The sequence below is a fragment of the Pteropus vampyrus genome, unplaced genomic scaffold, assembly GCF_000151845.1.
Source record: "Pteropus vampyrus isolate Shadow unplaced genomic scaffold, Pvam_2.0 Scaffold110, whole genome shotgun sequence".
Lineage (NCBI taxonomy): Eukaryota > Metazoa > Chordata > Mammalia > Chiroptera > Pteropodidae > Pteropus > Pteropus vampyrus.
Window position 1 is genome coordinate 3955340 of NW_011888891.1, and position 14755 is coordinate 3970094.

General features: G+C 34.3%; 1 protein-coding gene across 1 annotated transcript in view; it reads right to left on the reverse strand.

Annotated features, from left to right (window-relative positions):
• Nucleotides 1–14755, reverse strand: part of CUNH11orf88 (chromosome unknown C11orf88 homolog) — a 25792-nt gene extending 11037 nt beyond the window's left edge. The window contains exons 1-3 of the mRNA XM_023533762.1: nt 14530–14755; nt 13475–13510; nt 12928–12998 (exon numbers count right to left, since the gene is read on the reverse strand). Coding sequence (XP_023389530.1) covers nt 12928–12998; nt 13475–13510; nt 14530–14755 — 333 coding nt within the window. The remainder of the gene's footprint in view (nt 1–12927; nt 12999–13474; nt 13511–14529) is intronic.

A 14755-nucleotide genomic window follows, 5' to 3' on the forward strand; every position in this document is an offset into this window, starting at 1 on the left:
GAGTTTGGTTCAATATCTGCAAATCAATGTGATATACCACATAAACAAGAGAAAGATAAAAATCAAATGATTATATCAGCAGATGCAGAAAAAGAACTTGACAAAATCCAGCACCCATTTATTATATAAACTCTCAGCAAAGTGGGAATAGAAGGAACATACCTCAATCTAATAAAGGCCATATATGACAAACCCAAAGTTAACATGGTGAAAAGCTAAAATTATTCTCCTTAAGATCAGGAACAAGACAAGGATGTCTACTTTCACCACTTTTATTCAACATAGTAATGGAAGCCTTAGCTACAGCAATCAGACAAGGTAAAGAATTAAAAGACACTCAAAATGGAAAAAAAGAAGTAAACTGTCATTTGCAGATAACATGATACTATATATGGAGACTCCCAAAATTATTAGAAATGATAAAATAGCAGGATATAAAATTAACATTTAGAAATCAGTTGCATTTTTATACACCAATAATAAAGTATCAGAAAGAGAAATTAAGAAAACAATCTCATTTATAAATGCATCAAAATAATACCTAGGAATAAATTTAAACTGAGAGGTAAAAGACCTGTACTCGGAAAACTATAAGATATTGAAGAAACAAATTGGAAGAGATACAAATAGATGGAAGCATATACCATGCTCAAGGATAGGAAGAATTAACATCATTAAAATGTCCATACTACCACAAACAATCTCTAGATTCAGTGCAATCCCTATTAAAATACCAATGGGATTTTTTCACAGAACTATAACAAATAATCCTAAAATTTATATAGAACTGCAAAAGACTCTGAATAAACAAAGTAATCTTGAGAAAGAAGAACAAAGTTTGAGGTATGATGCTACCTGATATCAAACTATGTTACAAGGCTATAGTAATGGTACTGGCATAAAACAGCATGGTACTGGCATTAAAAGCAGACACACGGATCAATGGAACAGAGTAGAGAGCCTAGAAATAAAACCATACCCATATAGTCAATTAATCTATGATAAAGGAAGCAAGACTATACAATAAGATAAAGACTGTCTCTTTAGTAAACAGTGTTGGGAATACTGGACAGATAAATTGAAACTAGACAGCTTTCTTATACCATATACAAGAATAAAATGGATTAAAGACTTAAATGTAAGACCCAAAACCATAAAGCTTTTATAAGAAAACAGGCAGTAAACTCTTTGACATTGCTTTTAGTAACATTTTTTTGGATATGTCTCCTCAGGCAAGGGAAAGAAAATAAAAAATGGAACTACCTCAAACTAAAAAGTTTTGCACATCAAAGGAAACCATCAACAAAACAAAAGGCAGCCTCCTCCAGTGGGAGAGGATACTTGCCAATGATACATCTGATAAGGGGTTAATATCCAAAATAGATAAGGAACTCATACAACTTAACACCAAAAAAACCAAAAACAAAAAATATATAATTAAAACATGGGCAGAGAATATGAAGAGACATTTCTCCAAAGAAGACATACGGAAGGCCAACAGATATATGAAAACATGTTCAAAATCAGGAAAATGCAAATTAAAACCATAATGAGATATCACCTCATACCTGTCGGAATGGCCACCATCAATAAATCAACAAACTAGTGTTGGCAAGAATGTGGAGAAAAGGGAACCCTTTTGCACTGTTGATGGGATAGCCAATTGGTGCAGCCACTATGGAAAACAGTATGGAGGTTCCTCAAAGAATTAAAAATAGACCAAGCAATCCTACTTTTGGATATTCTTCCAAAGAAATACAAAACACTAATACAAAAAGATATATGCATCCCTATGTTCATTGCAGCATTATTTACAACAGGCAAGATATGGAAGCAACCTAAATGTCCATTGATAGATGAATGGATAAAGAAGTGGTACTTACATACAATGGAACATTACTCGGCTGTAAAAAGAATGATCTTACCATTTGTGACAACACAGATGAACTTAGAAGGTATTATGCTAAATGTAATAAGTCAGACAGAGAAAGACAAATACCATATGATTTCAGTTATATGTGGATTCTAAAAACAAAATAAATAAACAAACAAAACAGAAACAAACTCATAGATAAAGAGAATAAACTGATGGTTGCCAGATGGGAAGAGGGTTGGGGGGCTGGGTGAAAAGGTAAAGGGATTAAGAAATACAAATTAGCAGTTACAAAATAGTCATGAGGATGTAAAGTACAGCATAAAGTACAGGTGGGTACTAGACTCATTGGGGTGATCGCTTTGTAAGTTATATAAATGTCTAACTACTATGCTGTACATTTGAAACTGATATAATATTGAATGTCAATTGTAATTGAAAAATTAAAAAAATTTGAAAAAAGGTAAACAATAGTTGAATTATAGTGGTACTTGTAAATTGATGTGCTTTCTTTGATCCTTTTTAATGTAAGTTAAATATTTATGATAGGATTTTTTAATTACAAGTTAACTATAAAATGGGAATTACACTCTAAATTTAGAGTATTACCTAAACAGAACCAATGTTCTATGGTTTTACAGAGATTGATTTTTTTCTTTAGGCTCCAGAATTTAATTTTTAATTCTATGCCAATGATTGGGAGTTAAATGTCCAATAGGATAACTAGGATTCTACACGGAGTCTTAATCCTTAGTAGGTTCCATTGTTATTCTATGTTACAAATGCCATTTAGAGGAAGGTGAGAATTATTATTGGCTTAAGGTAAAACTATTAGTAAAAAGTCTTACATTTGGGCTTGATTTCAAAAGGCAGCATTCTACTTCTTAGCTTGTTGATTCTGATAACAGAATGCTTCAACTATGAATTTACTCTATGAATTTACTGCTATTCCCTGCATCTATAAAGAAATCTGTTATGTAGATTCTACAACTTCTGTATAGTAAATTGATATCTACTATAATAAGATTCGGAACTTTTGAACTTCAAATGATCTACTATGCACTTTAAAAGACAGCTTAAATAATCAGTGGAAAGGCTTTCTTCAGCATGAATCTGATTTTTAGAAGGTAGAAAAATACAGTAATCTATGAGAGTGGATGAAAGATGTCAGAAGATTATTAATGGGAGGGAGGAAGAATGCAGACCTGCAGGAAAAAAAAATGCATATATAAGCATCTTTCCATACTTATTGCAAACTGCCTTATATTGGCTCAATTCCCAGCTCTGACATATATAATTTTCACTTAAAAAAATGACAGCTTACTAAAATGAGAAAAACATATCAGTCATTGCATAAGAAGGAGTGATGTATTTTTTTCTTAAATGTAGTTTTCAATAAAATATGCATTTATTTGTTTTAAAGAAGAAAAAATATGTATTTCCTTGGTTCTGTTACATATTTTTTCTTAGTTCTGTTACATATATCTTGATGGAAAACCAATAATAATTACCTGAAGAGCATAGCTCTTGTTTTAAAACATTTACACAAAACAAATGCATGAAAGTAAAAGTATAAGTGATTTTTAAAAATAGCTTTAATTTTTTAAAAGGCACTTATTTTTAAAAAAGCAATGTGAGATTTGAATTATAATGTTGAGAAAAATATGAGCATGAAATATATTAAGGATACTTCTGTGTATAATGATTGAATTATATTCTATTGATGATTCAGTATGTAATAATTATCAAGGCTTGTCTTTAGTAAACAAATAAGGTTTTCATCATGTTGATGGTTACATAGATATGATGAATGGGTGAATGGGACTGACCTCATCTTTCAGATATGTCTTTCCTATCTTGCCCATTAGTTTGTAAAAAGGAAATTAGTTTGTAAGAAGGTAGAGGATTCCCCATCCAGATGACTCTATCTCATCCCTGGCCCATATTTCTCTAGCCCATATACTCACAGGCCTACTTGACAGCTCAAATAGGCTTATCTTTGCTTATCTCAAAGTCACCTCAAGCTCAATATATCTAAAGTGAATTTTTAACTCCTTCCCTCTCCAAAAAACACCTCACACTTGACCTTCATTTAATGTTCCTTGTTTCAGAAAATGTCGCCATCCATCCTGTTAAGAAATCTAGTAAACTATGAGTCATCTTTGATACCTTGCAGATTAGGGCCATATAATTATTTCAACTAATTTTAGTCACCATTTAGCTCATCAATTGGATTTGCTTTGGATTGACTTGGGTCTACTTGCTGTACTATTTTCTTTCCATATCCAACATGTAACTAAAGTCCTAGTTATTTTACTTTCTAAATATCTTTTAAATCTATCTACTTTTTACTAATCTAAGCTACAGTTATCTCCCAACTGGTTGATTGCAATGACCTTCACTCTGGTTTCCCCACTTTGAATACATTCTCCATATTATAGTCTCCTAAACTTTTTCAAATAAATGATATTATCCTAAATAACTTCTTCATTTTTTTGAATCAATTACTAAGTTACTGTTAAAATGAAAATACATCATTTAAAAAAGTTACTTAACAGAGTTTATCTCAACAAGAGAATCAACTGTTTATAAGTTGATTTTGGAACAATATGTTTTGGCTTACGCGCCCCCCACCCCCCCGCCAAATTACCATAGTTATGTCAATTTGTCTTATATATTGATGACTCTAGTCTAACTTAAAACCCCTCAATGGCTTCTTATTGTCCTTCCAATTGCCTAATCTCATAAATACACTGGTCATTCAGCTTCTGAAATGTGTCATGCCTTTTTGAAGCACAGGGTCTTTGCATGGCTGTTTCTGATGCCTGGAATGCTCTCTCAATGCTCCCTCCACCCACTCTGGCTGGCCTCATTAATGTTCACTCTCCCTTCAAATCTCAGCTTAATCTTTGCAGAAATCCTCCCTGATTCCCTTGATTGGATCAGTACTGCCCTATTACACATTCTCCTATGATCATGTGTAATTCTTTTATAAATACCTATCTCCCTGATTAAATTGCAAGTTTCACAAAAGGGCAGAGTTTGTATCTCTAAAACATGTTTTTCTGTTGTTCACTGTTGTACTCCATTGCCTAGTGCAATCTTTTTTCTTTCTGTTTATACTTGTTCAGTGCCCTAAAAATTTATCCTAAGTTTCAGAGTTTATATAGTCGTTCCCCCTTATTTATGGTTTTGCTCTCCATGGTTTCCAGTTACCTGCATTTAATCATGGTCTGAAAATATTAAATGGAAAATACAAGAAACAAACTACTCATAATTTTTAAATTATACACCACTCTGAGCTGCATGATGAAACCTCACGCCGTCCTGATTTGTCCTACCCGGGACATGAATTATTCCTTTGTCCAGCATACCCACTCTATATACAATACCCACCCTTTAGTCACTTAGCTGTCTGGGTCATTAGATCAGCTGTCATGGTATCACAGGATTTATGTTCAAGTGACCTTATAGTATCTTAATGCTGTATCACAATGCCTATGTCATTCGCCTCACTTTATCTCATCACATAGGCATTGTATTATCTCACATCATCACAAGAAGAGGGATGAGTCCAGTACAATAAAATATTTTGAGAGAGAGACCACATTCACATAACTTTTATTACAGAATGTTGTTATAACTGTTCTATTTTATTATTCATTATTGTTGCTAATCTCTTACTGTTCCTAATTTCTAAATTACTCTTTATCATAGGTATGTATGTATACACAGGAAAAGACAGTATAGATATGTTTCAGAACTATCTGTGGCTTCAGGCATTTACTGGAGATCTTGGAACACATCTCCCATGGATAAGAAGAGATTACTGTACTATCCTAAATAACGTCTTCATTTTTTTTGAATCAATTACTGAGTTACTGTTAAAATGAAAATACATCATTTAAAAAAGTTACTTAACAGAGTTTATCTCAACAAGAGAATCAACTGTTTGTAAGTTGATTTTGGAACAATATGTTTTGGTTTACCCCTCCTCCCCAAATTACCATAGTTATGTCAATTTGTCTTATATATCGATGACTCTAGTTTTCTGGGTATGGCACTAGGGAATAATACAACTGTTTAGCAGTGTGAAACCCTGGGGGAAGGGTATGTGCTTCTAGGACTTTGCTTTCTTTTGTATAGCCAAAGCTCTCTCGTACCAAAGTTCTAGTATATGGAATTTTGTCTTGTCCCCTGAGTTCAATTCTTTGTCTTGTTTCCTTGTATAGTATCTCAGCTACTCTGGGACAGTGGTCCTGTCTTATTTTCCACTTCTGACCCTGTATCCTAATTCCCATGTCAAAGTTTCTCTTTCATGCTATTGAACCTTGGCACCATGACCTTTAATTTTTATAGGCATTAGTTAAATGGGAAACATGGGAGAAAGGCATTTCCAGGTAGAATAAATGGTAAGTTCAATGTCACAGAGGTATAACACACCTTGGTGGGTTCTTGGAACTACAAGTTGTTCAAAATGGCTATAGTGTGAATCGCGCTTAAAGGTAATGGTGGTAAATTAGGCTGGGGAGGTGTAGCAGGAAGCAGATAGTAATAGACTGTATATTAAACTATGTATATTAAACTATGATTCAACCAATTTTAGTGCAGTCAATTCTCATTCATGGTAGCCATGGTTTATAAAGTTGCTAAGAACAGTGAATTAGCAAATACTGAACCATTGCTCTTAGGTTCCTGCCTGACTTAGGTCACATTTCATCAATGGGTCAATATATAACTTTGTTTTATGTGTGCTTATCTTTAAAGGCAACTTATTTAAAATACATCGTTGACTTGTCAATTCTGAACTCATGGCCAGCAGCACTTACAACTCATGTCAGAACAAAGCTTATCTAATGTATATATTTTCTCCATAAGGCACATCATGACTTCTTGCACTTAATGACACTAGACAGCTCTTCAGCACTTGGAGGCTATTTTTAAACAGCAAAATCATTTTTTAAAAAATCTAAAAATGAATGTGGCACTAAATAAATTGCAAAAAGGAAACATGTTCATAGTATAAGAGCTAAAAGAAGATGGCAGGACATCATCTTGTTCAACCTCAGCTAGAAATGCGTGTGTTGGGCAACTCAAATATTTCATTGTTCTTTGAACATCCACCAGTGGCCATGAAAGCACCATGAGTGTTGATTTGGGGATTACAAGTAAATTGTAGCCAATAAGTGAATTTGCAAATAAGGAATCCACGAATAATGAGGATCACTATATTACCAATATAGTGGCTTGGGGAACTGTAAAATCTCAACAGCCAACTATACAAATGACTGTGTCACCTCAGGCTCTGAAGGCATTCTTGACCATACTTCATGTGACTAACATACCTTATCATAAAAAATGATAAAATGATTAAGTAAATCTAGATACATAAATTGTTTAACTTTATTATCTGGCTCCAATACAACCTGCCCACAGATTTTTCCTCTCACCTTTGAAACAGGTAAAGAGAAAAGGCAGTTATGGTTTTGATTTTGGGTATGTCATGATACATTCCTTTTTCCGAGTCACTTGATCCATGAAATAATCTGGTTCTTCAATAAATTCTATTTAGTTTGCCCTACTGCTTATAAGGTGTTTACTAAGTTGAACAATAAGGCTTCATGTAACTGGAATCAAATTGTTAGTTCTACATTTATTTAAGAAAAGACATGATCCTTTTTTGCTCCATTCTGCGTTTAATAGTTTCATTCAATCATGTTTATAAGCAGGCAATTAGTGTGGGTCCCTGTGCAATTGTACCTCAGGGTTTAATTGTGTTCTTAAGATGAATGTGTGTAGAAGATAAAGTATACAGATCTTTGGGAAAAAAAGGAAGGGATGCATCAAGGGGCATGGCCTTATTCAGCTCTGAAGCTGGGTCTGTCTGGGGCAATGAATTCAGCTATTTGATCTCAAATCTCATTCCTTTCCCCAAGAATGTTTTCATGAACCATAGATGTTACTAAAAAAGATTAAGAGGGGAATCTCATCTGTCAACTGAAAATGTTCCCAAGATTAAATAATATTTGAAAACAAAGTGGTACTATAGATAATATAAAAGAGTAATTCATATTTATATAATCTTTTAATTATCATTTGCTACCAAAATATTTGCTTGTTAATGTGAATACACAGTCTGTTTTTATGATTCTTCCACTTGAATTCTTTGATAAATTAGGAATGACAAGAATTTAAATGACTTAGTATCTTTCGTTGGTGAAAGAGAAATCCACTACTTCCTAATGGTATTTGGTTTATGGGTGAAAAGGAACTTCGTTAATATTACATTAGGGTAGGATAGCAAAACTAAAACAAAGCCAGATAACATTGTTACTGAGAAAACTTAGATTTGTCTGGGAATCCAATCCTGCTCAATTTGACACCAAAGAGGATTTTGTTTGAGCATCCTGGCGATGACACGGAGGAAATTCCCTGCATCTCTGTTTTGACTCTTTACACCGACTTCAGTAATTCTGAGTATCCCTCTTACTACTGTGAAAGTGTATGATAACAAAGAATAACACTAAAGTTTTCCACTTTCATAATTCAGTGCCTCAAAATACACCTTTGTGAAGCTTCTTAGATTCTTCTTCTTCTAAGAATGTCCTCATCATAGCATGATTTGCTTCTGGTTCACGGAAGTGCCATACACCAAACTCACTTTTGAGTTAGACTTACACTATAGTCAGTATTGGCTGTGTAGGCTGTGTGACAGGACAGATTAAAACCCCATTCCTAGGAAAAGGCTTATCTGGATGCTGATCTGCAGATTGAATAACTTCCTTGTAAAGATGTTTAGTTTATATTCACTCTTGTTAAAACTTAGAATCCAGGTGGACATTTCCGAATGCGTCATCTACATATGCATCTTAAAATGCTGCTCTGATTTCTTCTTCCTTCTCCCAGAAAATGAATCATTTATAATTCTTTTCATAAAGAGATAATCATCTAAAGAGATTTCTTAAAGGTGGTGAAACTAGAAAGCAAATTAGTTTTATGATTTCAAAGAATGAGCTGACTATTCATTTATTATAATGTTTTCAGACTACTTTAGAACTCTCAAAGGAAGAATAATGATCCAGTATAGTGCTATAAGGTTCCCTTTATGGACAGAGTAAGCCATCTAATCTTGACAGACTCAATTCTTTATGATTTTCTGCTGTGGACATCCATCACAGAAATAGAAGTTGAGATTAATAGCATTTTGTCCACTAACCAAAAACATTTATAATGTATACTGGGAAAATATTCCAAAATGGAGGCTATAACATTAAAGTTTCAAAAAATTTCAACAACTGAAAAACCAATATCAGTTGAGGAGGAAAAGCTATAAAGGTAATTTTAGGAGAGATGGAAAATAAGTCTTTAGATTTTTCATTAATTTTAAGGAAATAGTGGAAGAAAAAACCTTTAAGAGAATTGATGGGAAATATTTTTCTCATTTTAAAATAAAAATTGTACCAGGAATTTACTTATGAGTATAGATGTTTAAAACATGTAGAAGATTCTCTTAAAGTAAATAGATCATTGTAAATATTTTATTAGTTAAAGCTAAAAATTCTAGAATGGTGGTGGTAGCAATGCAGAGAGGGTACTATAGACTGAGAAAAACAGTCTGTTTTAGAACTTAAAGTGCGTTATCTTTCCTCTCAGTATAGACCTATGAGGTAAAAGCAAAACTGAGAAGAGAGGTGATATGCTAAAATGGTCCTAAAGCAGATTGCAAACAGATTAGCTTTTGGGAGTATCTTTGCAAAAATTATCAGCTTAGAAAATTTTCCAGATGGATATTTGTGGAAAGGCTAAACAAAATGGAATATCACTATATAGAGCATATGTTCATTTATTACTTAATTATGCAGTTGTTTATTTATTTAATCAACAAATTTTTGAGTTTCAATAACTGGAAAAGCACCAGGGTTAAGCAAATAAGAAATGACCTCTGCTCTCACAGAAGAAAAGAAAATTAACGCTTGTGGAGGGCAAACTAAGCCGAGGCACTTTACATCTTATATCGACTCTATGACATGGATATCATTATCATGCCTCCTTCTGTATCTGAACCTCAAGGAATTTAATAGGAATTTAATGAGGAAGCTGAATCTCACAGGAATTTAATAGGTTGCTTAAAGTCACACAAATAGTAAGTGGCAGAATTAGACTTCCAAACCCACTTTGTCTCCAAAGTTCACTATACTGTGGTACCTGTGATCTAGCAGAAAAGACAGAAACATACATAATTACCTGTAACACAGATTAGACTGTGATAAATACTGGATGAGAGGTATATGGGACTTGCTATGAGAGCATAGAGAAGGAAGCTGTTCACCTGCTAGTTTCTACATCACCTCTGGGAAGGCTTCACAGGGAAGGTGGCATTTGAGCTTGGCCTTGAAGGTAAATGAGGAGGAGCTTTTTAGGTAGAGACAAAAAGTGCATTGCAGGTTGAAGAAAGAGCTGCAGGGCTAGGAACAGTGTTTCTCACACTTGTATTCATACTGTAGTTTTGAATTTTAGAGTATATGGCAGTATATTTGTATAATGCCATGGCCAGCAATCGTTACAACACAACGATCTCATGGGCTTTGGAATTAGGATATAGGCTTTGAATCTAGGCTCTGGCACTTCCCAGTTGTGGGAACTTTGGAAAATCATTTAAGACTTGTTTGATTAAATGGGGATAATCATCATGAGGCTGTTTTAAGGAGAATATGAGAAGAGACATGTAACCTGCTTTGCTTAGTAGTGTGTAGCACATGACATACACTCACTAAATTGGCTGTCAGGAATACTACATCATAGTATGTGTGAGGATATCTATAAGATCATTCAGAAACTGTAGGATTCTCTTGGTTGCTTTATGCACCATGGCATCGTTTGAAGAGAACTGTACTGTGCAGTACTGATTAAGCACAGTTTCAGTAACATTCTCTTTCTTTCCCGCTGGCTTGCTGTTTTGTTAGGCCTCTTCTACTCTCAAAAATAGAATCTTCTATACTGTATTGTAGGACCCATTTGACTTAATGTACAGGATAATGTGTATGTTTAGGTTTAGCAAAAATATATTTTAACCATTCACTACTTCGGTGGTTGATAACCAACTGTACAGAGTAGGTTACATTGGGGGTGGGGGAGAGGTATATGGGAAGGAAGAGAGTGGTAGGAGAAGTCAGTCGGGTTATGGTCAAATTGGAAAGGAACTTGAATGTCATGCTAAAGGGTTGGTCTTGATCCAGCAGAAATGGAAAGCCATGGGAAAAAATGCAGACCGGATTGCATTACCCCGCAATTCCTACGTCGAAGCCCTAACCCGCCAGTGTAACTGCATTTGGAGACAGAGACTTTAGGGAGGTATAAGGTTAAATGAGATCATAAAGGTGTGGCCCTAATACAATAAGACTGATCTCCTTATAAGAGGAAGAGACACCAGAGCTCACTCTCTGTGCCATGTGAAGACATAGTTAGTAAGTGGCCATCTACAAGTCAGGCAGAGAGGCTTCATCAGAAACCAACTCTGACAGCAACTTGACCTCAGACTGCTAGCCTTTAGAACTGTGAGAAAATAAAATTCTGTTGTTTAAGCCACTCAGTCTGTGCTATTTTGTTATGGCAGCCCTAATAGACTAACGTAGTAGGAGAGCAGCATAATTGGATTTGGCTTGTAGTAAGAGAACTAGTGCAGTATGGAGAACTGCCTAGCATATTCTTTGGTCAACTCTATACAGTCTTTGCAACTCAACTCCTTTGGGAAGAGTTCTTAAATCCTTCAGCTTAATTTTGATGTCCTTTAATATGTTCCCATAGTTTATGTGCATATACCTATCATAATAATGTATCATAATTATTGACTTTAATTGACTATCTCCCCACCAGTGGTCCCTTGAGATCAGGGACCACTCCTTATCTTTGCATTTCCTGCATCAGGCACAGTACTTGGTACAGAGCAGATTCTCAATAAATATCTGTGGAATTAAGTGATTAATAAGTTAATAGAAGAACCTGAGGAAAGGAATCCAGTCCTTAGGCTACTAATATAAGATAGTCCATTAGCAGAACATCCACTTGTAACTCATATTGTTTTAATTTTTGACAAAAGATGACAAAAATTGATAATAGTTCATCTTTTTTATTTCTAATCCCTTCCAACAATTAAATTAAATCAAACTTTAAGTCCAAAAGTGTTGAAGAAGTCTATTTTTAATGATTTTTACCTCACTGAAATTTAGGCTCCCTCCCTCCCTTTAAGTCCTGGTATACATATGCAGTACCTAATACCCTCGAGAGAAGAAAATGCTGACTATTGCTAATCACCTAATTTGTTTGGAGGAATCACCAATAGCCCACAGAGTGAATTAATGTGATCAGCACACTCGAATGCATTGTTCTGTAATTTATGTAGATTTCCCGATAAGTCTTTCAGAGTTTGCCAATATGTCCAATGATTAAAGACATTAAGCCAAAGTGAATCCTCTGTCTTTGTGTTTATAGTACAGGAACAGTTACAAAAATGGAATTTATCCATTAACCAAACAAAATGTTTCTATAAATCACTGCATTAATTGCTGAGTTAATGGCTGTGCTTGCATCATGCAAAGCAAACAAAGGATATTGCCAAAAAAGATGTGTTCAGCTAATTTGACAACACCAGTGTGTTTAATTTCAGCTTTTAGTGAAAATGGTTCTAGATTACAGACTCATTCCTCTGATCGTTTAATTTTGACATATTAAGACAGTCAATTCTATTCAATTTTTCCTGTTCTTACAATATTTCTGTTCTTAGAACACGGTATATGGTTTGGGGCCTAATTGATGAAAGTGTGTGAATCCATCTTTCTCCTCCAATTCTGTTATTCCTATATATCCTTGGGTTTTTGCAGAGACTGAGAATAGCCAAAATTTAATAGAATTTCTTAATCTTCAATTAAAATTCAAATCAAGGTTTTTCATTTGCTTGAAAGAAGAAGAAAATTTTTATATACATGTTAAAAAAGAGTAATTGGGATTATTTAGAAAGTTTAATGAAAATCAGATGACCTTCTGAAATACTGGCCTACCTTTTGGAGATACTTTTCTTTCTCTTCTGATTCATGAATCTTTAAGTTTTCAGCAATGACATCTGTACCCTCTAAAGGAAATAAAGTTAAATTCAATCTAAAATAATTTTATCATGATTTTACAATTATATTGATTTAAAATGAAATAAAGATTGAAAGGTAATTTATAGAATAGGAAGGTAAACACAAATATGTACTATCTTGAAACTTTATAAAGCAGATTCAAAAATAATTGAAAATAGAATTAATTAGCTATGGCTGCAGGGAACCTCTAATCTATGAGTAAACCTGAGTCCACAGACAAGAAAAAGTCTCTAAAGAGAACATATTTGCAGTATCAGAGATTCCAATTTTCACATTCCTATTCAACATATTACAGGAATTTAGGCATTTTCCTCTGGATAAATAGGGTGGTTCCTGAGGCAGGGTGTTGATATGTAATTCAGAAAGTTATGCCAACATATAAACTTGTATGCTTATACTTACTACCCATTTTCTGACGAATCTAGGAATCAGGATGTTGAAAGGCATATAACTTGGTACTTACTGTTTTTCTTAAGAAAAGACTGTAAGTAACTTTTCTCTAAAAAATATAAAAGGAAAGAAATCATTGGAAAACCACGGCATTAAAGGTATAGTTTTCTGTATGTATAAAAATTGCACAATAACAATTTTCACATCTTAGGCCTTACTAAGGTCTTACAGGTCAGGGAACTTGGCTGCTAATATTGAGTCTGTCTTTAACTTTCTCTAGGAACCTCATGTTCGAACTCAATTATGTAAACGACTATCCTTAATATCCTTTTTACCAAGATACAACATTTTCTCAGATTATACTGTTTGGCCAAATAGATACCATAACCTAAAGGATACTTTAAGATGTACTTTAAGATGTACAAAGATACCACTGATCCTTTTTGTGTGGAAGGTTTAAGAAGTATTTGTATAGGGCTTTAGACACATGATATGAAAGATTCTTATTTTAGAATTAGATTTGATAGACAAATGGATAAAGATGATGTGGTAAATATATACAGTGGACTATTACTCAGCTGTATAAAGAATGAAATCTTGCCGTGTGTGACAACATGGGTGGACCTAGAGGATATTATGCTAAGTGAAATAAGTCAGACAGAGAAAGACAGATACCATATGATTTCACTTACATGGGGAGTCTAAAAAACACAACAAACAAACAAACAAACAGAAACAAACTCATAGATGCACAGAATGAATTGATGGTTGACAGATGGAAGGAGGGTTGGAGGGCTGGGTGAAAAGGTCAAGGGATTAAGAAGTACAAACTGGCAGTTATAAAATAGTCACAGGGATGTGAAGTATAGCACAGGGAGTATAGTTAATAATATTGTAATAACTATGTATGGTGTCAGATGGGTACTAGACATATGGGGTGATCACTAGTGGTTAAACACTGTTGTGATTAAACACTATTCTATATACCTAAAACTAATAATATTATATATCAACTGTAATTGAAAGACAAAACAATGATATTTGGCAGTTTCTCCTGGAAGGGGCTCTGTTATCTTTCGGAATCAACATGGTGGAGGCAAAAATCATCAACTAGAGGCAGCTACTCACCAGGTGCATTGCTCTTAAAGGACCCTGCCACTGGCAGACGCTGACTGCTACCTCTGGACAGTACCAACTGGGATTCATTAGGAGGATACATGGACGCCGCGATCCAGAACTGCTTGGCCAAGTTTGCGTCCTGTTCTGAAGAACCGGTGAACACCATTAATCCCTGAGGACAAATTTCACAGGACTCCTTTCCGCTGCTAGGACTTGCTATGGGCCTTGTTTCCAT